Source organism: Eriocheir sinensis, chromosome 1, assembly GCF_024679095.1.
Source record: "Eriocheir sinensis breed Jianghai 21 chromosome 1, ASM2467909v1, whole genome shotgun sequence".
Taxonomy (NCBI): domain Eukaryota; kingdom Metazoa; phylum Arthropoda; class Malacostraca; order Decapoda; family Varunidae; genus Eriocheir; species Eriocheir sinensis.
This window is the reverse complement of record NC_066509.1, coordinates 39,034,723-39,062,209: the sequence shown is the minus strand read 5'-3', so window position 1 is coordinate 39,062,209 and position 27,487 is coordinate 39,034,723. Positions and strand designations below refer to the sequence as shown.

Genomic DNA, 27,487 nt, shown 5'->3' with positions numbered 1-27,487 from the left:
ATTATTATTATTATTATTATTATTATTATTATTATTATTATTATTATTATTATTATTTGTTGTTGTTGTTGTTGTAATAGTAGTAGTAGTAGTAGTAGTAGTAGTAGTAGTAGTAGTAGTAGTAGAATACCATCATTATCATTATCATCGTTATCATAATTATTCTTATCACCATCATAACTATTAGACAGAGTATTAAGCATTTATTTCACTCAAGGAAATGAACATCAAACGCTGACAACATATATATTTATTCTTAATGATAACTTCTTAATAATGAGACCACCCCCCTTTTTGTTCGGTCTGGCATGGAGACAACAATTTCTCTAATCATCTCAGGCTTATTCCTGAGGATCTCCCAGGACCTGTTTATGAGCCATCATGGCCTGTGGAGTGCTGGATCCCATGAATTAACCTTATTTTTCCAAACATGTTCTCCGATACCCTACGCCCCTGTCCACCCAACAGTGAATGGGTACCAGGTATTAATCGGGGGTTGTGTCCCGTCTCCTGGGATCTGTTCCCTTCTCCTATAATTCCTTCCCCTTCTGTCTCTCTCCGGCATATGACCACAGATGTTGCGCCGACTAAACGAAACTTTCCAACTTTCCCAAACATGTTCTATGGGTTTGAGGTCGCTACCCCTACTTGGCCAGTTCCGAAGCTCCAATGTATCTTGGTTTGCAAACCACTCCAGGACTATCTTCGACATGTGTATTGAGCTCCTGTCCTGGATAAATATTATTAGTCCAGGTGGGAGTGGAAATTCCTTTCCCGTAGTGAAGTAAGAAAGAAGTCCTCCAGGATACGGACATAAATTTCGGCTATCAGACTACCCTCTATCCTCACTACGTCGCCCACCCCGTTCATGGAGATCTACAAAGTCTATATATACCAAGTCAAGTCACTCTGCCTTCAAAACTGCGACCAGCACGCGCAGGGGGCGGTTTTGGGCGGAGCAACGGGATGACGTCACTTGAAGCCAGTTCACAGGTGACGAAAGTTGCGGCCGTGTGTGCACTTTGAATGTGCATTCTCGCCTTCTGTCACCGCGCATTCAGGCAAGCCTCTGACGAAAAAATATGCCTTTTTTAATTGTGCTATGCGTGACTGTAATTTCAATGCCTACAAACGGCGGTGTGGGGTGTGAGAGGGGTCATGTTGAAGTGATTGATTTAAATTATATATCTTTCCTTCAGATATGATCCCAGAAATATCTTTGAAGAAAGTAGGAGCGGCCACGTCACGTGTGGTGTGTGGGGCAAGATCTCCAAAGTCTATATATACCAAGTCAGGTCATACGAAGTTTTGTGGGAGGAGACACGGCAGAGGCGTGGTTTATGCGTGACACTGCTTGGAGCCAAACTAGAGAATGTAGAAACAGGGATTTAGAGAAAACGAAGAAAGGCGGACTAATTTAAATCAATCACTTCAACATGCCCTCCCTCACACCCCACAACGCCGTTTGTAGGCATTGGAATTACAGTCACGCAATAGCACAATAAAATGACATATTTTTTCGTCAGTGACATGCCTGAACGCGCTGTGAAAGGAGGCGAGAATGTACATCCAGAGTGCACATACGGCCCCAACTTTAGTCACCCATGAACTGGCGGGTATTTTATTTTTTATTTTTTTTTAGCTTCAAGTGACGTCATCCCGCTGCTCCGCCCCAAAACCGCCTCCTGCGCGTACCGGTCGCAGGTTTGAAGCAGAGTGACTTGACTTGGTATATATGGACTTAGGTTTCCACTTGCGGGAGTGAGCGACAAATACGAACACTGTCACCACAAATAAACAACAATAATGATACTTTTTTACCCAAAAGTAACACTTGCTTGGGAGCCAGGTACCTACAAGTGGCTGGGCCCACTACTCAGTGACATGAAATCTACCAACTCATAATCTATTTTCATAGAAATACATTTCGATTTTGATTCTCTCTCTCTCTCTCTCTCTCTCTCTCTCTCTCTCTCTCTCTCTCTCTCTCTCTCTCTCTCTCTCTCTCTCTCTCTCTCTCTCTCTCTCTCTCTCTCTCTCTCTCTCTCTCTCTCTCTCTCTCTCTCTCTCTCTCTCTCTCTCTCTCTCACACACACACGATAATATAAAAGTCTTATTAAGTTTAAATACTCGTAGCCTAAGAAAAGTTTGATGAATTGAGATGTCATGTTTCACCAGAAAATTTTTACGTATATTGATTTAAGTTCAGAATACAATATAGATGGCTACAGACTCTTCAACAAAGATCGTGTCAACCGTAGAGGTGGTGGTGTCGACCTTTACGTCAAAAGCTATTTGCAACCCAATGACAGAACACCAAGAGACAGTAACGTTGTACATTTGTACTTGCGAGTAAATGTAAAAATTATTCTAAATATATCTGTCACCTACAGGCCTCCGGGGCGATCACTCGAAGATGATGTTGAAATTACAGCGTTTTAAGGCAGTCACTTAATAACAGCGACTTACTGATATTAGTAGACTTTAATCTCCCTCATACTGACTGGGTGACACTGTCGGGTACAGAAGGTGAGTATCATTGAATGACGAATTTTTAGAAGATAATTATCTAAGCCAAATGGTTACTGAACCAACTCGAGAAAATAATATACTAGACCATGTTATAGCAACCCAAGATAACCTAATCAGTAATGTCACGGTAGGAGAACATCTCGGTTCTTGCGATCATAAATTAGTTCGCGTCGACATAAGAGCTCAGACAACAGTGACTTAGAATAAAGTAAAGGTGCCCAATTTCAAAAATGCAAATTTCGTAGAAATCCGACAAAAAATAACAGAAATACAACTATCAAATGATCGCAACGTAGAGGAACCCTGGCTAAACTTTAAAAATAATTTTCTCACTCAGCAGGACACATTTGTCCCATTGTGCGAGAAGCGAGGTAACACTAAAAAAACCCACCTTGGTTTAATAGCGAAATTAAACATTCGGTTAAGGAGAGAAAATTGTCTTACAGGTTAAAGAAAGAACAAAACACGCCGAAAACATTAGACTTTATCATGATGCCAGGCGACGAGTAAAAAGATTAGTATGTTAGGCAAAGCGTAAATATGAAGAAAACATTGCAGCCAACTGTAAAAATAATCCGAGATCCTTCTTCAGTTATATAAACACACAGAAGGGCATCAGACGTATTATATTACCTCTGACACACACAGTGACGAACTAGTGTGACTGACAGCCAACACGTTTTTATTAAACAGTTACTTTTTTTTTTCCTTAAATAATACTGCCAGTCTTACCACCAACACCAGCGACGACAACAGTACTACGTAAATCTCTCATGCATTGCCTAATTTTTTAATAACAACTACGATGAAAGAAAAAGCTCTTCTCTTCAATAAAATATATAGAAGTCCCGGACCTGACAAAGTATATCCTTTACTGCTTAAAGAAACAAAGAGCAAAATACTCTCCTCTCTCACAACCATATTCAATATGTCCTTGTGACAAGGCATCGTCCCTTCGGACTGGAATAAGACTAACGCAACACCGATTTTTAAGAAAGGAGATAAAAAAATACCGGGTAATAGGCGCACCTAACATCATTGTAGCCGATCCAGGATTCAGTACGTTTCCTAACTAGAAGAAGGTAATGTTATAATTGTATTTCGTAAAGAATCCTTATAACCAAAAACTAACTAAAACTATAGGTATTCTTTTTCTTGAACAGAACATTGAATAAACAACAGAACAATAATGTGAAAATACGTCTAGCTATCGTTGCCAGGTCATTGTACTCAGAGCACAGTATTTACCGGTTTCTGACGCCTAACTATTGCCAAGAAACATCAGAATCTTTTCTTTACGATAAAACTATTAATTTCGTTATTTATTGTGAAAAGACAGATGATGGGGAGAAGTCGATATATATCGGGCTGAGTACGACAATCTGACACGTTGTTGACTGTAGCCCCATGTAGCCGCCAGGCCCAATATACGCCATTTTGTGTCAGGCAGACACCACAAATAGCACTTTACTGCACAAAGCAGGTGTGTCACTTATTTGTGACTAAACTGTTGTATATTTATCTATTTGTATATTTATGGTGGTTTAAAACTTTCATTTTTAGTTTATTTTTAGTACTTTTTACTTATTTTCTTTTTTGATTTTTGTATTTCAGTGAATCAATTAGACAAAGACATAATACAGTGTGTGCAGATGTGAATGTAATGAATACAAAGATGAATACAAAGATAGGGATGTCTTTTGATGTCTGATAATAAATAAAAAAAAAAATAAAAATCTAGATATTTTTTTTTGTATTAGCCACCGGCTATGGCTGCCAAAAAAGTCCCTCCGCCAAGTTTGTACCCCCATTTCGTGATTGTCAGGTGCGCCTATTACAGGCCCATTAGTCTAACTTCAGTTGTAGGTAAGCTACTTGAGAGCATAATTAGAGACGAAATTGTGAGTTACCTTGAAAGCCACTCATTAATTAAGGATTCACAGCATGACTTCCGTAAGAAGAGATCCTGCACATCAAACCTATTGACCTTTTATTACGACCTCTTCTCAGTTTATGACGTAACCAAATCACTGGATGAAGTCTATCTTGATTTCCAGAAAACGTATGATAAAGTTCCACATCATAAATTACTTTATAAATTAAAGCAACTAGGTATTGACACACTACTGTCCCTTCCGCCAATGGACCGCGAAATGGTTGAGCAGCAGACAACAAAGAGTGGTGATCGACTGATTGAACTCAGAGTGGGCGCCGGTCACTAGTGGCGTCCCTCAGGGCTCGGTTCTTGGCCCAGTGCTCTTCATTATTTGCATCAACGATGTGGATGTGGGAGTCAATAATCTCATTAGTAAATTTGCAGACAACACAAAGATTGGTAACTCGGTTTTCACTGACGAAGATAGACAAAGCCTCCAAGAGGATTTGCATAAAATTTCAGATTGGTCTAATAGAGATGGGAAATGCCCTTTAATGTAGATAAGTGCCAGGTCCTTCAAGTTGGAACAAGAAAAAAGAAATTAAAATACGAAATGCGCGGCGTCAAACTCAAAGGCGTTCAATGCATCAAGAACCTGGGTGTCAAAATCTTGTCAAACCTCAAATTCTCACAGCAATGTATCGATGCAGCAAATAAAGCAAACAGAATGTTGAGCTTCATTAAAAAAAAGAAAAAAAAATTAATCGAAAGTAAAGAAGTAATACTTCCACTCTACAATAGTTTAGTCAGAACCCACTTGGAATATGCGGTACAGTTTTGGACTCCCCACCATGCAAAGGACATTGCTTTCGAAGGTGTTCAACGTCGGGCAACAAAAATGATCCCTTCCTTGCGTAACAAACCCTACGACGAAAGGCTTTCCACCCTTAACATGTTCTCTCTAGAGAAACGTCGCCTCCGAGGAAAAGTGATCGAATGTTTAAGAATACTTAACCCGTAAGCTGCGGGACCGTTATGAAGAAAAAATCCCGCCAGTGCGGCTTTTTTTTTATTTTTTTATTTATTTATTTATTTATTTTTTTACGTCTGCACCTATTGCGCCGGTAGGCTTGCTGGAGGGGCCTGGATGGCGTTCGGCCCCAGCCCGTCATGGCGCAGGCAAATGTTTATAGTGGCGCCATCTTTTCTTGGCTCATGCTGCCTCCCGGAACTCCTTCTTGATTCACTTGGACGGTTTCCCTCTAGAATCCGGGTTGATGGGTGGTCTTCAGGACAGCATGTGGGTAGTTTTGAGCCACTCGGCGGTGACTGAAAAATCCCAGGTGGTAACATGGGGATTTGAACCCGCGTCGTCCATCACGCGATGAATGTGGGCCCAGCACGCTACCACTCAGCCACTGCCTTCAGAGCGACCATTTCAAATCGGTACTCTACTCATATTAACGGACTGGTTTCATGAATGTGCCGACGACAATTATTATTTTTTCAATAAAATCGTGAATGTAATCGGTTATTTTAGTCATAAGGTAAAGACGATAGCTAAACATGACACGTAAGTCTTCTCAGCGATGGGTGAAAATTTGGAGCTCGTTTGCAGCTATACTATGGCTAGCGGCAGCAGGTAAAGGCAATTAAGAGATTAGCAAGGAAGTTAGATCTTCTTGAATGTCCTGCCGCTCGGTCAGGTGTTCTGGGATTCATTGAAGGGGTGTAGTTGTATGTTTGTCTGTCTGTGTGTGTGTGTGTGTGTGTGTGTGTGTGTGTGTGTGTGTGTCGGAAGGGAGTTTCTCTCTCTCTCTCTCTCTCTCTCTCTCTCTCTCTCTCTCTCTCTCTCTCTCTCTCTCTCTCTCTCTCTCTCTCTCTCTCTCTCTCTCTCTCTCTCTCTCTCTCTCTCTCTCTCTCTCTCTCTCTCTCTCTCTCTCTCTCTCACACACACACACACAAAAGTAACAACTTAAAAATGTATAAAGTCGAAAGAGAGAGAGAGAGAGAGAGAGAGAGAGAGAGAGAGGAGGTGGACATAAAAAATATTTTTTACTCTTACTATCTGCACGATTATCATGAAACTTTAGGACAAACAAGATCATATATCGTAGTAAAATATATGGGAAAATTTTCCAAAAATATATGAAAAAAAAATTACAGATTGACAAAAACAATTTTCAAAAAAACATCTATACAAATTGTTAGAATGACAATGACTTATCAGCTGTGCATGTCACAAGAAAGTTAGTAAAAAAAATGGCTGAGAAAAATTTATTCAAAATTTTCATAAAAACAACGAAATATAATTTTCTTAATTTTTCATTTCATCTGATCAGCTTGAAATTTTCATATGATAACAAAGGTGCTAATATATACAACATACAAATTATTCATGACCATAGATGCAATTTAATCCACAGCGGACTTTCTCCAATACTAAACTCAATATTAACTGGAGTAGAAATGCAAAGTTTTGGAGCTATCTGATTAATGTTGAATACTTAGGTTTAAGGAGAGAGAGAGAGAGAGAGAGAGAGAGAGAGAGAGAGAGAGAGAGAGAGAGAGAGAGAGAGAGAGAGAGAGAGAGAAAGAGGGGGAGGAGTAGAAGGAGGTGGAGGCCTGACTGACCTGCTGCCTCCCCTGCCCTCGGCATTGGCCATGTTAAGTTGCTTGGTGTGTCCTTAATAATAACTTCGTCAGAAATTGCCAAAACACCTTAACCGATTTGGGGTGGGTCGCAGGAGCGGTGCAGCCCCGCGACAGACAAGATTAAGGGTCCAGCACACCACGGGTTAATAGCTTTACGAATGTGGACACATCAAAATTGTTTATGATCGATGACACTATGCGAACGCGGAATAATGGCACAAAACTTAAATGTAGACAAGTAGATTCAAACTGTACCAAATTTTTCTTCAACAACGTTGTAGTGCGAGAATGGAATAAGGTCCCACCTTCAGTGATCCAGTGTAACACGATTGACTCCTTTAAAAATCAAGCTCGACCGACACTTAAGGGAAGAGTCCGCCGTGAAAATATGATAATAATGTTCAAAAAATACGAAATTGAGTTATATCATCTATGGCAATACCCTATCCTTTGGCTTTCGAATGGTAGATTTTTTTTCAATCAGACTCAAATTTAAATGCCAATAGTGAGGAGATTTAAATGGCTACTGCGTGGGCGAGGCACGCTGACTGCGGTGCATTAGCTGCCATGCCAAAGTATGGAATAAATGTTGGAAAATCAAACATGCAGCAAACCTTAGAGTGAATTTTTTAACCCATGTAACAGTTTTGGAACACAATTATGGATATGAAAAGTCCAACCTGCTCACAAAAATGTTTGGAACAAATGAATACATAGAAAAAGGATTAGAAATGAGAGAAAAGAGAAGAATTATTACACCGAAGAAGATAATAAAGAAGAAGAGGAAGACAGACAAAGGAATTCCAACCGATAGCTATGCACCTGGAGAGTACTGATCAAATCTTGCAACAATGAGGGGCGTGGAGCGCCCTGACACCCTTGCCTCTGAGCGATTAATGCCTTTATAAGGGGGGAAGAGGTGCCTGATCCTTTTATGCACTCACTGATATGTGATTACTGATCCCATAAAATTTTAATGAAAATAGCATTGACAGTATATTACCTTCACTGGGCCGAAGAACTTTAGCAAAACTTTAATCGCGTTTTTCTCAAAACTTGTACAAAATGAACATAAAAATTATTTATTGCTCTTACTTTCTGCACGATTATCATGAAACTTTAGGACAAACAAGATCATATATCGGAGTAAAATTTGTCAAGATGTTGTTTTGAAAAACGGCATGGTTTCGATATATGGGAAAATTTTCCAAAAACATTTAAAAAGAAATTACAAATTGACAAAAACGATTTTCAAAAAAACATCTTTACAAATTGCTAGAATGACAATGACTTATCAGATGTGCATGTCACAAGAAAGTTAGTAAAAAAATGGCTGAGAAAAATGAATTCAAAATTTTCATAAAAACACAAAAATAATTTTCTTAATTTTTCATTTCATCTGATCAGCTTGAAATTTTCATATGATAACAAAGGTGCTACCATATACAACATACAAATTATTCATGACCATAGATGCAATTTTAATCCACGGCGGACTTTCTCCATTACTAAACTCAATATTAACTAGAAATGCAAAGTTTTGGAGCTATCTGATTAATGTAGAATACTTAGGTTTACATAAGAACATAAGAACATAAGAACGCAGGAGTCTGCAAGAGGCCGGTAGGCCTGTACGAGGCAGTTCCTTTGACCCTAAGCTCCCGTGTATCTAACCCCACCTAATATCGCTGTCCATGAATTTATCTAGTCTATTTTTTAATGTGACAATTGTATTGGCACTCACCACATGACTGCTAAGCCTATTCCACTCATCCACCACCCTGTTAGTAAACCAATTTTTTGTCTATGTCCCTGTTGAATCTGAATTTATCCAGTTTAAACCCGTTACTTCGTGTCCTACCCGGTTCTCTTACCAACAAAACCTTATGAATGTCTCCCTTATTAAAGCCCTTCATCCATTTATAAACCTCGATCATGTCTCCACGCACCCTTCGCCTTTCTAGAGAATGCAAGTTTAACTGTTTGAGTCTTTCCTCGTATGGCAAGTTTCTCAACCCCTGAATCATCTTAGTCATCCTCCTCTGCACCGACAGATCACCCAGTCCGAACCATGTGTGGTCTGATTTTCAGTGTAAATCTATGTAAATCTCTCTCTCTCTCTCTCTCTCTCTCTCTCTCTCTCTCTCTCTCTCTCTCTCTCTCTCTCTCTCTCTCTCTCTCTCTCTCTCTCTCTGCCAGTGGTGGACGTCTGAGCCTATCTGGACGACCGCCGAGAAGGCCGGCCTGAGAACAGCTCAGTTCCTGTGGTCCCGCTGCGACGTGCCCATAGACGGCGTCATCACGGAGTTCTGTGAGCCGTTTGTCAAAATCCCTGGCAAAGAAATTTTCGAAACGAACATTCAAAGAGCGCTGGAGAAATTCGACGAAGGATTTGATTTCGTACAGGTAAGTGTTTTCTTTTTTTTTACAGCAAGGGAGACAGTGCAAGGGCGTAAAAAACAAAACAAAAAAACAATAATGTAAAAAAAGCCCGCTACTTACTGTTCCTGAACAGAGTAGAGTAGTACACGTTGTTAGAGGGAAGTCATCCTGCGGTGAGTTATTCCATTAGGAGGGAAACTATGCATGTTTTGAAATTGATTCTTTTCTTGTGGGAAAAGGACATTTTTGCTTTATTTCAAATTATGTATCTGCAAAAGTAAGTTTGACACACGTTATCACACTGAAGTCATAAAAATGTTAAGGACAGACCACCTAGTCTGGACCATGGCGTCTGTGTGGTCTGATTCTCTGTGTAAATCTCTCTCTCTCTCTCTCTCTCTCTCTCTCTCTCTCTCTCTCTCTCTCTCTCTCTCTCTCTCTCTCTCTCTCTCTCTCTCTCTCTCTCTCTCTCTCTCTCTCTCTCTCTCTCTCTCTCTCTCTCTCTCTCTCTCACACACACACACACACACACACACACACATCAGACAGACAGACAGACTATTTCTCCATCTCTTTTACTCCCAACATCCTTCCTTGCCGATCCCTTCCCCTTGCACACAAGGTGTAACTGAATATGAGAGAGAGAGAGAGAGAGAGAGAGAGAGAGAGAGAGAGAGAGAGAGAGAGAGAGAGAGAGAGAGAGAGAGAGAGAGAGAGAGAGAGAGAGAGAGAGAGAGAGAGAGAGAGAGAGAGAGAGAGAGAGAGAGAGAGACACACACACACACACACACACACACACACACACACACACACACACACACATACACACACACACACACACTCTGATATTAGGAGACTTTAACCTCCCCCATATCGACTGGGCGACACTGTCAGGTACAGAAGGCGAGTCTCATAGAATGATCGAATTTTTAGAAGAAAATTATCTAAGCCAAATGGTTTCTGAACCAACTCGACAAAATAACATACTAGACCTTGTTATAACGACCCAAGATAACCTAGTCAGTAATGTCACGGTAGGAGAACACCTCGGTTCTTGCGATCATAAATTAGTCCGCGTCGACATTAGAGCTCAAACATCAGTGACTGAAAATAAAGTAAAGGTGCCCGATTTCAAAAGAGCTAACTTCGTAGAAATCCGACGAAAACTAATAGAAATGCAACTATCAGATGACGGTAATGTAGAGGACGCCTGGCTAAGCTTTAAAAATCATTTACTCACTCAGCAGAACACATTCGTCCCTTTGTGTGAGAAGCGCAGTAACACTTATAAAAGCCCACCTTGGTTTAACAGCGAAATTAACCACTCAGTCAAGGAGAGAAAATTGCTTTACAGGCTAAAGAAAGAGCAAAGCACGCCCGAAAACATTAGACTTTACCATGATGCCAGGCGACGAGTAAAAAGATTAGTATGTCAGGCAAAGCGTAGATATGAAGAAACTATTGCGGCCATCTGTAAAAATAATCCGAAATCCTTCTTCAGTTAAATAAACAACAGAAAGGCGATCAAAAGTGGAATTGGACCCTTAACAAACAGCGACGGTGCACTAGTGACTGACAGCCAACACGTTGCAAACCTATTAAACAATTACTTTTCCTCGGTGTTTAATACTAACAGTCCTCCCACCACTACCACCAACACCAGTACTAATGTAAATCCCGATCATGCATTGCCTAACTTTAAAATAACAACCGATGAAGATTTGAAACCCCACAATCACTTAAAACAAATAAAAGTCCTGGACCTGACAAAGTATATCCTACTCTGCTCAAAGAAACAAAGAGCAAAATAGTCTCCTCCATCACAACAGTATTCAATATGTCCTTGCGACAAGGCATCGTCCCTTCGGATTGGAAAAAGGCTAACGTGACACCGATTTTTAAGAAAGGAGACAAAAAAGTACCAGGTAATTACAGGCCCATTAGTCTAACTTCGGTTGTAGGTAAGCTACTTGAGAGCATAATTAGAGACAAAATTGTGAGTTACCTTGAAAGCCACTCATTAATTGGGGACTCGCAACACGGCTTCCTTAACAAAAGATCCTGCCTATCAAACCTATTAACCTTTTATAACGACCTCTTCACGGTTTATGACGTAACCAAATCACTGGACGTAGTCTATCTTGATTTCCAGAAAGCGTTTGATAAAGTCCCACATCATAAATTACTTTACAAATTAAAGCAAATAGGTATTGATGGTCAAGTACACCAATGGATCGCGAATTGGTTGAGCAACAGACAACAAAGAGTGGTGATTGACGGATTCAACTCAGAGTGGGCGCCGGTCACTAGTGGTGTCCCTCAGGGCTCGGTTCTTGGCCCAGTGCTCTTCATTATTTACATCAACGATGTAGATGTCGGACTCAATAATCGCATTAGTAAATTTGCAGACGACACAAAGATTGGTAACTCGGTTCATACTAACAGGCAAAGCCTCCAAGAGGATTTGCACAAAATTTCAGCTCCGTCTGATAGATGGGAGATGCCCTTTAACATAGACAAGTGCCAGGTACTTCAAGTTGGAACAAGGAATAAGAAGTTCGATTATGAAATGCGCGGCGTTAAACTCAAAAGTGTTCAATGTGTTAAGGACTTGGGGGTCAAAATCGCGTCAAACCTCAAATTCTCACAGCAATGCATCGATGCAGCAAATAATGCGAACAGAATGTTGGGCTTCATTAGAAGAAACTTTTTATTCAAGAATAAAGATGTAATGCTTCCACTCTACAATAGTTTAGTCAGACCCCACTTGGTATATGCGGTGCAGTTTTGGTCTCCCTACCATGCAAAGGACATTGCTAAATTAGAAGGTGTTCAGCGTCGGGCAACAAAAATGATCCCTTCCTTGCGCAACAAATCTTACGAAGAAAGGCTTTCCACCCTTATTATGTTCTCTCTTGAGAAACGCCGCCTCCGAGGAAAACTGATTGAATGTTTTAAAATACTTAATGGTTTCACGAATGTAGACAGAACAACATTGTTTATGATCGATGACACTTTGCGTATGAGTAACAGTGGCGTAAAACTCAAATATAGACAAGTAAATTCAGACTGCACAAAATTTTTCTTCGCTAACGTTGTAGTGCGAGAATGGAATAAGCTCCCATCGTCAGTGGACCAGTGTAACACGATTGGCTCCTTCAAAAACAAGCTCGACCGTCACTTCCTTGAACTTAATATCAACTAGAGTAGAAATGCATCGTTTTGGAGCCTTCTGATTAATATGGAATCACTTAGGTTTAAGGACAGACCACTTAGTCTGGACCATGGGGTCTGTGTGGTCTGATTTTCTATGTAAATCTATGTAAATCTCTCTCTCTCTCTCTCTCTCTCTCTCTCTCTCTCTCTCTCTCTCTCTCTCTCTCTCTCTATTTATATCTCTCTCTCTCTCTCTCTCTCTCTCTCTCTCTCTCTCTCTCTCTCTCTCTCTCTCTCTCTCTCTCTCTCTCTCTCTCTCTCTCTCTCTCTCTCTCTCTCTCTCTCTCTCTCTCTCTCTCTCTCTCTCTCTCTCTCTCTCTCTCTCTCTCTCTCTCTCTCTCTCTCTCTCTCTCTCTCTCTCAACACACACACACCTGGAAACTATTTAGAGACGCTTGGCAGTCTCCCCAAGGGCCCTGGGGAGGAAGAGCGCCGCTGCCATATCTTGTCTCCGTGAATGACAGCTTGAGTTGGTGTTCTCGAGGCCATTGGAGTCGATATACGTTGGTCTTGGCCACGGAGACCCGAAGTTCCAAAGCCTTCGCCTTCTCGTGCAGCACCTCGAGAGCCATCACCAAATCCTCCAGCGACTCCGTAAGAATTAATGCATCATCGGCAAGAACAAGGTCTGTGACCCTGTTATTGACAATGGATGCTCCACAATGACTCTGCTCCACAACTCTGTTCTGTGCCCAGTCCATACAAGTGATGAAAGCCGATGTGGCAAAGACACAGCCCTGTCTCATTCCTGGATTCATGGGAAAAGTGGACAAGCCTACATCACACTTCACACTGTTCTCAGCCCCAGAACACAGGCCAGTCAGCAAAACAATAGTCCTTGCAGTAATCCCACGGAGTCGCAGAAGATCCCAGAGTACCTTGCAATACACTGAGTCAAACGCCTTTTTGAGATCGACATAGGCGGCTAGCAGCCCCTGTTGAAACACACGTCGACGCTCCACCAGTACACGAAGCGCTTGGAACGCTCAGTTGTTTCCCTTCACAGATGCTTTTCATAATTATACACTGGCCTTGTCTGCTTTTTATGGGAGTAGCATCTCATGTTTGGAGGGATCCACATACGCAGCCCTTTTGGACATTTTTATACGTTCCGATTATGCGCTGGTAAGCTCTCTTAGTGGGGTCTGATGGGGTGCACCAGCCCGTTATGGTCCAGGCAAGTGTTTATAGAGGCGCCATCTTGCTTGGCTCTTGCTGCTCTCCGGAACTCATCTTTGATCCTCTTTTAGAGAGAGAATCCAGAGGTGGTCTTCAAGACAGCATGGGTAGTCTAAGGCCACTCGGTAATGACTGAAAATTGTCAGCTTATAGCGGCGGGCAAGACGCGAACCCCCGTCCTCCTGGCGCCCGCACGCTGACCAGTCAGTCACCGCCTCCGCCAGCCACCGCCTTGAGTCAAATAGTGGGGCAGATTGCTGAAACAATCTTTCACTTGATGATACAAGCACCAAATTTGGCACACTTGTGCAATGGAACCTACTTTTTCATAAAAGTACGATATCCAATACAAAATACGCCCATTTTTCAAGATTTTTCCCGATGGCCACCGCTCATGCTAGTTTGAAATCAAATTTTCAAAAATGTTGACGAAGTAGCATGATCTGTACATGTTTTTATGTTTTTTTTCGAATTCGAGCAATCAATTTTTAATTATTTTTAAGTGTTATAGTGATGAGATGACAGATATGACGTATATGACGTGCTCCAATGTCTCTGCGATGTGGTATCAGAGATATTAATTTTGATTTGATGATGTTTTGATTTGATTTTTTTTATATGTTTTAATATATATACAATTATATATATATATGTATAATATATATATCTTTATATCATTCATTTGTCCTTTTTCTTTTTACTTATAGTAGCTTTTTTTTTTTTTTTTAAAAATAATTTGATTTATAATAAAATAATAAAATTAATAAATAACTAAAAATAATTACTATATTATTCCTAATTAATCTATATCTATTTTAAATAAAAAAATAATTAAAAAAATAAAAAAAAAAAAAAAATAAAAAAAAATAAAAATAATAAAAAAATACCATATAATAATAATATAAATAATAAATAATATAATAATAATAATAATAATAATAATAAATAATAATAATAATAATAATAATAATAATAATAAGAAAACTATAGTACTTAGTACAAATAGCGTAGTACAGAAAATATTATGGTGCTCAGTACAAACATTGCAGTAAAAAAAAAAAGTCATGAATTTTATTTATATTTTTTTTTTTTTTTTTACAAATACACAAACACACATTACATACATACATACATACATACATACAACATACAGATATATACAATATATACAGACATATATAACACATATTAAAAAAAACACATTCAAAAATCGGATATCGCATTACAATGGGATATCGTATTGAATGTGCAACGATACATACACACGACATACAGACATACACACACAAATGCACGTAAAATAATATATATATATATATATATATATATATATATATATATATATATATATATATATATATATATATATATATATATATATATATATATATATCATAATAATATATATAATATAATATAGAATATAAGATATAGATATGTATAAGGCAAAAATAATAATAATAATAATAATAATAATAATAATAATAATAATAATAATAATATAAATATAATAAAATAATAATAATATAATATAATATAATATAATATAATATAATCAATGATAATGAGTGATGAATGATAAATAATAATATGACAAAAAAACCATGCTGCTACTCCATGCTACTTCTTCTCACTTTCGCAGAGATTCACTCAGGACTATTCTGAATTTATACGTTCCTTTAGTTGCTTGTTCTAGCCAGTTGTTATGAATTGATTGGCACAAGGATGGTACTTTCATTTTGTATTGTCAACGTCGCTTCAAGGCCGCTTTCACAGTCGTTTTGTTTGCTTTGATCGTTACCAATGGCGACGATCGCCGCTTTAGAATTTCCACTTAAAACTATCCGATGGGGTAGTGGCGGCTGCGGGGTTAGCCTATCCCCGCACCTTGTCTCACACACACTCAACACCTCTCGCTTCCTCTGCAGCCGCCACTACCCCATAGGCCAGTTTCACGTGGAAAACTATAGCGTCGATCGGCGCCATTAGTAACGATCAAAACAAACAAAACGACTGTGACAGCGGCCCTAAGACTCTTCGTCTCATCAGTTCCTTTCCTCCTACTGGCAGTCTTCAATCTATTAAATTTTGCCGCACTGTTGCTTCTTTTTCTATCTACAGTCGATATCTTCATGCTGACTATTCTTCTGAACTTGCTAACATTGCAAGCCTTCACCTCTCCAGCGGTCCCACTGCACACGACTTTCTACTCTGGTGCATCCCTATATACTGCTCAAGGACCTTATGCAAGAGTTTACCAGCATCTTCATTCTTTCATCCCTTTTACTAAGTATAGTAACCTCTGGAACAGCCTCATTTCGTCTGTACTTCTTCCTGCCTCCGACTTGGCCTGCTTCAAGAGAGGAGTATCAAGACACCTCCACCCGAAACTACCCTTTTTTTTTGCCACTCCTCTCTACTCTCTTTTATAGGAGCAGTACTAGCGGGCCTCTTTTTTTTTTCTTTTTTTTTTCCCTTGAACTGCTTCCTTTAACTGTAGAAAAATGTGTAAATTAATAATAATCATAAAAATATAATAATATTAACTAATAATAATACTTAGGACTCATGAACAAAGGTGACGACGCAGCATTACGAAGAAAGTACTGCGTCCATGTTTTATCTGTGGTCATGCTGGTCGTGTAGGTTCATTTGGACCACCTGGCAAGGAAGCTTGAGAAAAGTTGGAAAGTTTGGTTTAGTCGGCGCAACATCTGTGGTCATATGCCGGAGAGAGACAGAAGGGGAAGGAATTATAGAAGGAAACAGATCCCAGGAGACGGGACACAATCCCCGATTAATACCTGGTACCCATTCACTGCTGGGTGGACAGGGGCGTATGGTATCGGAAAAGCCGCCAAAAAATTTTCCACTCCGCCCGGGAATCGAACCCGGGCTCTCTCGGTTGTGAGCCGAGTGTGCTAACCACTGCACCACGAAGCCCACTGAAGCTTGAGAATCAATTGTCTGAAAGGCTGCCTGTATTTCAGCTGCTGGTTGCTTGGTTTCAGTAAATGTATTCGCAGGAAGATGGTGAGGCTTATTATTAGATAATTTTCTTGCCTGTAGGAAATAAGAACTATAGACGGTGGATGAATGGATAGCGTGACGGCGCCGCGTTCAGGACGACGCGAGATCAATCCCCGCCCGGTACCACCAGGCTGGGATTTTTCAGCCGCCGCCGAGTGGCTTAAAACTACCCACATGCTGTCCAGAAGACCACCTATCAACCCGGACTCTAGATTCTAGGATTAAAGATGAGCTCCGGGAGGGCAGCATGAGCCAATGCAAGATGACGCCACTATAAACACTCGCCTGCGCTAGAACGGGCTGGGCCGACCATCAGGCCCCACAGGGAAGAAGCCTTGGGCCGACCATCAGGATCCACCGGGAAGAAGCCTACCGGCGCAATAGGCCACGACGTAAAAAAAAAAAAAAAATGTTGTCATTTTACACTTACAGACTGATGAACTGTCATTTCACAAAACCACTCTTAGCCATGAAAAGGTAAAGGTTCACTCATTGAGTAGAATAAGTAGTTTGTCGTTGTGGCTGAAAAAAAAAGTCGTCAAGTATAATGTAGCTCTATTAAGAATATAATAATTTCACAATGGGGTATATTCAGAATTGTCAGGTGTTGCCAGCGAATAGGTTATTGTGCCTCAAAAAGCTTGAAGTGTTCCTTTAATTATCGTGAATTATTTGTGTATTTCTGGGACTTGTAACAATTACACTTCAGTACAATAAGTGACACTGTTTTAATAAAAACGCAGATGATCATTCTCGTTGTTTTATTTATTGGTAAACGAGAGAAAATAAATGACGTGCGGAAGCCTGTCCTCAGCAAAAATCGTTCTTACATAAAAGCCCGGCAAAATCAAGCAGAAAAGGGCTTTAAAAAATTATTTTTACATTACTATATTTGCTGTGTATCAGTGTCGCCTCCCGCCAAATTTATCAAAAACATTGGGGCGTCAAGCATGTCGACGGAAAGCGCAGCCTCCATTGTTTGATGTCCGTGTGCATCATTGGCTTCTGCCCTCACTCCGCCCTCAACTCGCCCTAGACGCCACCACCTGCCCACGCTCCTGGTAACGGCAGGCATCCACCCAACAAGGTCTTGGTTCATTTCACACAACAACCAGCAATCAGTTGAAGGCTGAGTATAATATGCTGGGAGTGGAAGCCGCTGACCTCACGGAGACACGTGGAGACTTCCTTGTGTTGGGGGTGGAAGGATGTCGAGATGCGTGACGCCCTAATGTTTTTTTTTTTATAAATTTCGCTGAAGGCGACACTGATACACCCATTAGGTACTCAGCAAATGTTGTAATCTAAATACAATTTAAAAGAAAAGCCCATTTTTGCTTAATTTCGCAGGGCTTTCATGCAAGAACGTTTTTTGATGAGGAAAGACTTCCGCACGGCATTTATTACCTCTCGTTTGCCAATAGATAAAGCAACGAGAATGATCAGCTACATTTTTATTAAAAACAGTGTCACTTATTGAACTGGTGTAATTGTTACAAGTTACAGAGAAACACAGGTATTTTACGATATTTGAAAAAACGTTTCAAGCTTTTGGGGGCACGATAACCTATTCGCTGGCGACACCCGCTGGCTGGCAACTCTGAATATACCCCATTACCTATGGACATGATGGTAGTGTAGGCTCATCTGGATCCCCTCCTTTGGGAGTCTGAGGGTCAGCGGTCTCTGAAGTATCGTCGAGAAGACACTGAAGCTCGTCTTCTTCTACCCCTGTTCTATTTATCATGAACAATTCCCCTGGAAGCTTAGTTTTTTAGATCGCATCGTGGTTTATTTCCTGCTGAGGCTTCACAGAGTGCCAGGTTTATAAGCAAGTGGTGCTGATTTTCATTGTCCAGTGCATAATAGAGCCGCGCGTCAGGATCATAAACCATTTTTTACTCTGCATTATCTTGTTCGACGGAACCCCGACGCTAAGGATGCCAGGGACGCCATTTACCAACACGAGTTCTGGCCACACCAATGGCAAATCATGTGTTACTTGAGAAGTGAATTGTTTACCATTATCTGATTGTAAAACACGGGAAGCACCAAATTCAAGGAATATTTTCAAGAGTTCATTGGCTACTTCTGACGCTGTTTTGGTTTTCACTGGGCGAATGATAAAAATTTAGAGAAATATGCCATGCAATGAATTTAAAAATGGTAAGTACCATCTTTCATATTCTGCATATTGATCAGATCTACTTGTGCAAAGTCATGGTCATTTACAATGAGCGGGCAAACAGCAACTCCTCAAGCTGTTTTCCCTTTCCTTTTTTTTTCTCTCTGTGCACCTTTCACATCGTTTGATGTACTCTTGTATAAGCGAGTTTGGATTTTTTTTTTTTTTTTTCTACGTCGTGGCCTATTGCGCCGGTAGGCTTCTTCCCGGTGGATCCTGATGGTCGGCCCAAGGCTTCTTCCCGGTGGGGCCTGATGGTCGGCCCAGCCCGTTCTGGCGCAGGCGAGTGTTTATAATGGCGCCATCTTGCATTGGCTCATGCTGCCTTCCCGGAGCTCATCTTCAGTCCTAGAATCTAGAGTCCGGGTTGATAGGTGGTCTTCTGGACAGCATGTGGGTAGTTTTAAGCCACTCGGCGGCGGCTGAAAAATCCCAGCTTGGTGGCACCGGGGGGGGGGATTGAACTCGCGTCCTCCTGAACGCGGCGCCGTCACGCTACCCATTCAGCCACCGCCTCCCGGAATGCTGCCGTACTGATTTGACAATGCTCGGCAGTTTCCTTTTTACCGCCATGACCTGTGTCACTGAGTACTTCTCATTACAGTGCTCATGGTTGTCATGTACTTGCCATTGTTATTGGCCTCTTTGACTACTCCATCAAGGAAAACAAGTTAAAATTCTTTAAAAAAAAATACCCTTCTCGGTGTTTTGTCCAGTTTCTCTGTTCTCACACTTTCGTTATCTAATCAGCACTTCACAATGCACTACAACTCTTCTGCTCCAGGTTGTCTTGAACACTGATCACAGCAGCACAAGAAGGTGTAACAACTTCTTGTTGTGATGGAACACTCATACCTTAAGTAGAGGCTGTAACAGTCGAATCGTAGTTCGAGTGACTGTCAACTGGTTGTTTATTATTCACGTGAACATATTTGCCATCCAATTTAACAACTTAACTCCTTCAGTCAAACTGCTTACCTCGCACGTACGTGAAAAAACAATGTCTTACCCCCAAAAAAACACTGCAAACAGCCCTGAAAATACGTCGCTGAGGAGAAACTGTGAGTGGACGATCAGCTGAGTGTGATGAATTTTGGCGCGCACCGATGCTAAATTATCGTACTCATAGCCGCGTATCATTTGTTTCGATAAGAGAGAGAGAGAGAGAGAGAGAGAGAGAGAGAGAGAGAGAGAGAGAGAGAGAGAGAGAGAGAGAGAGAGAACTTAATGTCCCTAAAATGAAAACATAAAAGCAGTAGTTGCGCTGTCTCTCATTGTTTCTGTTGCTTGTCCTTCAGGTGTACACGGAGCACGCCGACAACATGGGACACGACTTTGGTCCCGAGTCTGAAGAGGTGCGGCAGGCGGTCCGTGACCTGGACGACGTGTTGGTTCGGCTCATGGCAGGGCTGGAGGAGCGGGGCCTCGTCGACAGCGGTGGGTATCTTTTTTTCGAGTAAAGGAGATACCTCAAATGCGAAATAAAGTTAAAAACAAAAAAAGCCCGATGGCAATGGTTCTGTAAATAACTGTCAGTGTATGTACTTTCTACTCATGCTCATCCCTATACTGTCCAAACCCCTTATGCAAGAGTTAACCAACATCTTCACTCTTTCATCCCTCACGCTGGTAAACTCTGGAGCAATCTTCCTTCATCTGTATCTCCTCCTGCCTGCGACTTGAACTCTTTCAAGAGGAGGGTATCAGGACACCTCTCCTCCCGAAATTGACCTCTCTTTCGGCCACCTCTTTATTTTTTTTTTAGGGGCAGCGAGTAGCGGGCTTTTTTTTTATTATTGTTTCCTTTTTTTGTGCCCTTGAGCTGTCCCCTTTGTTGTAAAAAAAAATGTAGCTGAAAGAGATACGAAGTTTCTGGCTGAGACAGACAGACAGACATGTTATACTTAGAACAACGTGACAGTTGTGTTATCGAAGAATTGCGGATAGACGTCTGGAAGATTGTGTCGATTTGGTAGTTGGAGATATTGATTATCTGAAGCATTGAAGGAAACTATTTCCTTCCGCCCGAATCATAAATAATTGTAAGGTCAAAGTTTAAGCGTTCTTTGACTTCCAGCATTGAGTCTTGTAATTTCTGCTGGAAAGGTCTTTTGTATATATAATTTTCATTAATGCAGGACAGAATCACAGCATGAGAGAATGACAGTTTGGTTTGGAAAGAAGATAATTAATGAAAGAAAAAGGGCGGGAGATAGAATGGAGCCATCTGGAACATCATTGTTAATAGATTAAGAAGTAGGACAGGGAGTACCAAGTGCTGAGTTAGACCAGATTAAGGTGGTTTGGACATGTGAGGAGAAGAGGAGAAGAACACATCCTGAGATGAGCACTGAACTTTGAGGTAGAGGGCAGAAGACCACCAGGAAGGCCAAGGAAGACGTGGAGAAAGGTGGTGGAGGAAGATAAGAGGAGGCTGAACATCACGGAAGAAATGGCTATGGACCGCCAACAGTGGAGGAGGCTCATGTCCCGTCCAACCCCCCACCATAGGGAATAAATGGACGTTAAACGATGATGATGATGATGATGACAGGGAGTGCCAAAGCGTAGATAGATAGATCAGCCGAAAATGAAACTTGAGTTTAGAGTACAGAGAGGGCTAGAATCCGTAGAAGGGTTGTTTGGAAAGCAGAAATTTGTCCCAGACTCTCAAAAGCAGAAATTTGTGCCAGACTCTCAAAAGCAGAAATTTGTGCCAGACTCTCAAAAGCAGAAATTTGGGCCAGACTCTCAAAAACAGAAATTTGTGCCAGACTCTCAAAAACAGAAGCTTGTGACAGTCTCTCCAAAGCTTTCTTGACGTCTAAATAAGGCAACTAGGAAACTTTCACCGAAACGGCTAAGAAAGGATGACCAGGAATCAGTTAGGGAGGGAAGAAGAGCACCTGTAGAACTGCCCTTGCAGAATCAGCACTGGTGATTACAGAGTAGGTTATAAGTTGATAAATGTTTAATTAAGAACTTATTAGTATTGATTCAAAAGCTTTAGAAAGACACGAAAGCAAAGTATAGCAAGGCAACACATTTTTTAAGACAATTGGAAGACTCTTAGGAACTACATAGTGTCTATAAGCCTTCTCAGGATTAATAGGAGAGAGGGCATAGAAAACAACATCCTTAAGAATGTTGATAAAAGGCACAAAGAAGTCGAAGGGGTGATGAGTAGGAAGAATATGCCCTGAATCTTCGCGAATAAAATTTTCATAAGAGATTTGAACGAAGAGTTCTGCTTTAGAGACAGAAGTGATGACTGTAGTGTCCTAAGGATTAAGGAGTTTGGAGGGAGTAATAGTAATTGTCGGATGTATTTTTACTAGATGCCATTAGTCCTGGAACAATTAGAGTTGGCAAGATTTTACCCTACATGTCTATTAATGAATGAGTTTTCAGTATGTTGAAGAAGAGATTTGGCATATTTCCAGGTAGCACGAGTTCAATGACTTAAGTACCATTTGTGAGCTGCCTCTCTGTCTACAGCCCCGTTCACACTGTGCCAACTCTGGGCCACGACAACCCACGACTCTAGGGTACACGAGGTCTTGGGTGTTGATGTGGAAGGGTCGGGCATGTCTTGAAAGAGGTCTTGAGACTGTTGCCGAATGCTGCGCCGACGTCGTGACGGGAGTCTGGAATCGTGAGGGTTAGCACGACATGCTGGCAACTAGTTGGCCGAATGTCCCAGACAGTCTGCAAGACACCAAGACACCAATAAAACTTCCCCCCTTTTTGGAGCGTGGGAACCAACTTGTCAAATGGAAAAGTCGCTGGGTTGTCGTGGCCCAGAGTCGGCACAGTGTGAACGGGGCCTTAGAGAGCACTACAGAACAAGCGTGAGTTGACTGCCAGGGCTCCTTTGTATGAGGAGTAGAGAAAGTGTGTGGAATGTGTTCCTCCATCCCAGAGGCAATCATCTCCTTAATGCGCTGACCACGCACAGAAGTGTCACTGACCTGGACACGGTATCGTTCCATGGAAATCGTCCTAATCGTCCCAATGAACTGAAGTGTAGGGTTAGAAAGTTTAGTTGCAATCTACCATTTCACTACTCTTTTATTTTTCTTTGGTTTTAAGAACACACTTCTGCAGTCATTTCACTTTAACAACTTATTTTAGTAAACGTCTATTGCCTGACTATTACTTATTTTTTTAATCTCTTATTTTTTCTCTTTTCACATTGAAAATCCTTTTTATTAGATAAGGCTTCAATCAATCAATCAATGGGGGCATACGCCAGGGGGCGCGTCGCCTCGCCCACCCTACGACGCCAAGCCCAGGGGTTCCTCCGGGCGTTTCCATGCAGGCCCCCTTCCCAACCCGAGTACCTCCCGGCAGGATCTATCGACTTGCTCCATCTACGAACACCGTGGGCGTCCCCTTGGCCTCCTCCATTCAGGATTGTCTCTTACAGAGACAACCCGATGAGCAGGATCAGCTTCTGGGTAACGTGCCACGTGCCCGTACAGTTCGGGTTAGCGCTGGCGGACTATGCAGGTAATATATGTCGAATCAGTCTCACGGAGTAGTCGCCAGTTTGACACAAAGTCATTCCAGCGATATCCCATGATTCTGCGTAGACACCTATTACCAAAGGCATCAATCCGCCTCTCCAAATCCCCATTTAGTGACCATGTCTCACAACCATAGAGTAAGACAGGGAGCACAAGGGACTTGGAGATCCGGATCTTTGTCCTTCTGCACAGGTATCGACAACGCCATATACTCGTGTTGACCGAGTCCATAACATCGTGGGCCAGACCAATCCGCCGTAAGACTTCCTGGCCAGACTCACCGTTGTTATGAACTACGCTACCAAGATACGTGAAACTTTCTGAGATCTCAACGTCCTCGCCACACGCATGAACAGACTGTACTGTCATCCAGCAAGCCTCCAAACACCTGTACCTTGGTCTTGGCCCAGGAGACCTGGAGTCCCAAGGGCTTCGCCTCCTCGTGCAGTGCCTCGAGAGCCATCACCAAAACCTCCAGTGACTCGCCAGGATTTCTGCATCATCAGCAAAAACAAGGTCAGTGTTGCCAATGGATGCTCCGCAATGACTCTGGCCCACAACTCTGCCCAGTACCCAGTCCATACAAGTGTTGAAAAGCGATGGGGTAAGGACACAGCCCTGCCTCACTCCCACATTCACGGGAAAGAAGCTGGACAAGGCCCCCCCCCCCACACACACACACACACTTCACAGCACTCTCTGTCCCAGAATACAGGCCAGTCAGCAGACCAATAGTCCTCGCAGGAATCCCACGGAGTCGCAGAAAATTCCAGAGTGCCTCACGAGGCACTGAATCAAACGCTTTCTTGAGACCGACATAGGCTGAAAGCATCCCTTGTCGAAACTCACGTCGGCGCTCCACCAGTACGCGAAGCGCTAGGATACGGTCAGTTGTTGACTTGTCAGGCGTGAACCCAGACTGTTCAGGTCTCTGCAGCTTCAGCAGCTGGCTGCGAATTCGCATCAGCAATAGGTGGGCAAGCACCTTGCCTGGCACACTGAGCAGTGTAATACCACGGTAGTTGTTGCAGTCCTGGCGGTCCCCTTTCCCTTTCCAGATAGGGACGACCAACCCCCTCTTCCAGTCAGGAGGAATGGTACCGGACAGCCATACGGCAGTCAAGACCGCATGCAACCCGCGGGTCATGGCCTCACCTCCAGCTTTGAGCAGCTCCGCACTGATGTTACAGGTGACAGGTGCCTTCCCACCCCTCAACTTGGCCACAGCCTTTCTGACCTCGCCCAGAGAGGGTGGGCTTTCGTCAATGGGTGGGTCAGCATCCGCCACCTGCAACCCAACAACTGGAAGCCGCCCACGTGGAGGATCCGCTATGTACAGCTGCTCAAAGTATTCAGCCCAACGAGCCCTCTGCCCATCCATGTCCGACACGAGGCAGCCGTCAGCTGTTCGGATAGCGCTCACCTGAGAGGTAGACTTAGGGCGGAGCTTCTTGAGGGCTCGGTAAGCAGGTTGATGGTCATTCGCATTTAAATGACCCTGGACATCCTCAGCGAGACCCCTGACATACCTCTCCTTGTCTCTCCTCAGGAGAGCTCTAGTCTTACGTGACAGATAAGGCTTGCTCTGCCGTTTTGACTCTACTAGTATTTCGAATACAACTTCTAGACTTATCAAGTCACTATCGAATTTTTGTTTATTGTTTTTTGCCTTCTCTCTTTTCATAAATACTGCAAGGACGCCATTACTTTAGTTTCTGAATTGTTGTGGTGTGCGTACACTTTCTAACTGGTTCCTTGTCCGAGTGATCTCTCAAGGTGCTTGGCATTAATTTTATTGGATATCCTTTTTCTTCTACTGTTTGTCTACAGGCAGCATCGATGAGAGAATCATCTTTTTCATAATGACCCATCTAGTAGTGCGGACTGAGCTCGTCTAAAACTGGAGAATATACACTTAGCTACTTGATGATTATGAAATAACTGCCTGCGCTATCCTGGTGGGCTGGGGTTAGCCAATAGGCCCATAAATGAAGCCTAGGCACCGGTGCGGAACGTAGAAGTAAGAAATAAACGAAAATATTATTGTTACAGAAAGCTTCGTACCCAGAGCTGATTACAAGACTAATCTATTAAGAATCCATAGGCAACTAAACATGTTCTAAGTGGCGGGGCCTCTTGTCGCAAAGAGGGCACCGTGATAGTTTTTTTTTTTTTCTTTCTTTTTTTTACGTCGTGGCCTATTGCGCCGGTAAGCTTCTTCCCGGTGGATCCTGGTGGTCGGTCCAAGGCTTCTTCCCGGTGGGTCCTGATGGTCGGCCCAGCCCGTTCTGGCGCAGGCGAGTGTTTATAGTGGCGCCATCTTGCATTGGCTCATGCTGCCCTCCCGGAGCTCATCTTTAATCCTAGAATCTAGGGTCCGGGTTGATAGGTGGTCTTCTGGACAGCATGTGGGTAGTTTTAAGCCACTCGGCGGCGGCTGAAAAATCCCAGCTTGGTGGCACCGGTCGGGGATTGAACTCGCGTCCTCCTGAACGCGGGGCCGTCTTGCTATCCGTTCAGCCACCGCCTACCCTAGTAATCCAGAAAGTGTCTCAATGATCCCTTCCCGTAATGAACATCGTGATAGTCACTTCTAAATGTGTCTTGATGCACTTCTCTTACAATGAACATCTTAAAGTGAGTTCCAACCATGGAGGTAGAACTGGTGGAGTCGACACGGCCCGCTAATCTCATTCATTGAGGTGAACCCGACGAACTGTCAAATTTACGGCCAAAAAGATGGGGGTGGGCGAGCCTGGCCGAGTTCATTAAGAGGGAGCCTGACCCGACAACACCTGGCCGTAAAAATGACAGCTCGGGCGGATTCACTGAATTGGGTTGATGTCGACTCCACCAATTCTACCTCCATGGCTCCAACGCTGGCCTGATGGTCCTCTCTTATAGTGAACATTGTGATAGTAAGACTCAAGAGTGTTTTGATGGTTCCCTCTTACAAACAGTCTTGATTTTTTTTTTTTTTTACGTCGTGGCCTATTACGCCGGTAGGCTTCTTCCCGGTGGATCCTGATGGTCGGCCCAAGGCTTCTTCCTGGTGGGGCTTGATGGTCGGCCCAACCCGTTCTGGCGCAGGCGAGTGTTTATAGTGGCGCCATCTTGCACTGGCTCATGCTGCCCTCCCGGAGCTCATCTTTAATCCTAGAATCTAGAGTCCGGGTTGATAGGTGGTCTTCTGGACAGCATGTGGGTAGTTTTAAGCCATTCGGCGGCAGCTGAAAAATCCCAGCTTGGTGGCACCGGGCGGGGATTGAACTCGCGTCGTCCTGAACGCGGGGCCGTCACGCTGTCGACTCAGCCACCACCTCCTTTCTTACGGTGACCCCCGTTAAAGTGAGTTCGAAAGGTGTCTTCATGCTCCCCTTTTACAGTGAACATCGTGATAGTGAGTGACCATGGCATGACCAACACTGCACCGGGCACGATTGAGCGTCACGAGATCGACAACTACCTGAACACTAGCCTGGTCGAGAACGTGGCAGACGCGGGCGCCTTCATAAACATCAAAGTGACGGCGGGTAATGTGGACGTGGTGAGTACCTCTTGTGGTAGAAGTAGTAATTGCCAATGTTGCTGAAGTCGTAGTAGTAGTGGTGGTGGTAATAGTTCTCTATTTCCCATAACCATCACAGTCTTCTCTTTGTTCGTACTTATAAGTAATATTAAGACTGGTGATCCTGTACCCTTTATGGCAGCTGAGTCTGTGGCCAAATTCAAGGATGACATGGATCCCATAATTCACATAGCCTAACATTAAATGGAGAGAATCTGTGAAACATGACCATCAATCAGAAGAGTGTAGGTTAGCTCATTTATCACATATACTGACATACAAGGGGTGTAGGTTATCTCATTTATCACATATACTGACATACAAGGGGTGTATGT

General features: G+C 42.5%; 1 protein-coding gene across 1 annotated transcript in view; it reads left to right on the top strand.

The window, feature by feature from the left end:
- The window catches only part of LOC126996743 (glycerophosphocholine cholinephosphodiesterase ENPP6-like), a 72,442-nt gene that overhangs the window by 24,017 nt on the left and 20,938 nt on the right, over nucleotides 1-27,487 (top strand). The window contains exons 4-6 of the mRNA XM_050857562.1: nucleotides 9,263-9,469; nucleotides 20,354-20,492; nucleotides 26,971-27,131. Coding sequence (XP_050713519.1) covers nucleotides 9,263-9,469; nucleotides 20,354-20,492; nucleotides 26,971-27,131 — 507 coding nt within the window. The remainder of the gene's footprint in view (nucleotides 1-9,262; nucleotides 9,470-20,353; nucleotides 20,493-26,970; nucleotides 27,132-27,487) is intronic.